At 76.1% G+C, this 243-nt stretch overlaps 1 protein-coding gene across 1 annotated transcript in view; it reads right to left on the reverse strand.

Moving 5' to 3' along the window:
* The window catches only part of ZNHIT1 (zinc finger HIT-type containing 1), a gene marked incomplete at its 5' end in the record, with an annotated part of 4,263 nt that extends 4,026 nt beyond the window's left edge, over positions 1–237 (reverse strand). The window contains one exon of the mRNA XM_041459209.1: positions 81–237. Within this exon, the coding sequence (XP_041315143.1) occupies positions 81–237 (157 nt within the window). The remainder of the gene's footprint in view (positions 1–80) is intronic.
* Between the last annotated feature and the right edge of the window lie 6 nt (positions 238–243).

Genomic DNA, 243 nt, shown 5'->3' on the forward strand with positions numbered 1-243 from the left:
CCCCAACCCCCCCATTCCCGATCCCCCCCGGTTCCCCCCGGTCCCGGTTCGGTTCCGGTTGGGTTCCCCGGTGCCGGTACCGGTCTCGGCGGTGTCGCTGAAGTTCGGCAGCCGTTTCCCGGGCCGGGGCAGCCCGGCCTGGGGGTCGTCCCCGAAGTTGTCGTTCTCCAGCGCCTCGAGCTGCCGGTGCAGCCGCCGCTGCCGCGCGGGGCCGTCCAGCACGCGCCGGGGACCCCCCTCGGG

This window comes from Pyrgilauda ruficollis, unplaced genomic scaffold (genome assembly GCF_017590135.1).
Source record: "Pyrgilauda ruficollis isolate IOZ18807 unplaced genomic scaffold, ASM1759013v1 scaffold1322, whole genome shotgun sequence".
NCBI lineage: Eukaryota > Metazoa > Chordata > Aves > Passeriformes > Passeridae > Pyrgilauda > Pyrgilauda ruficollis.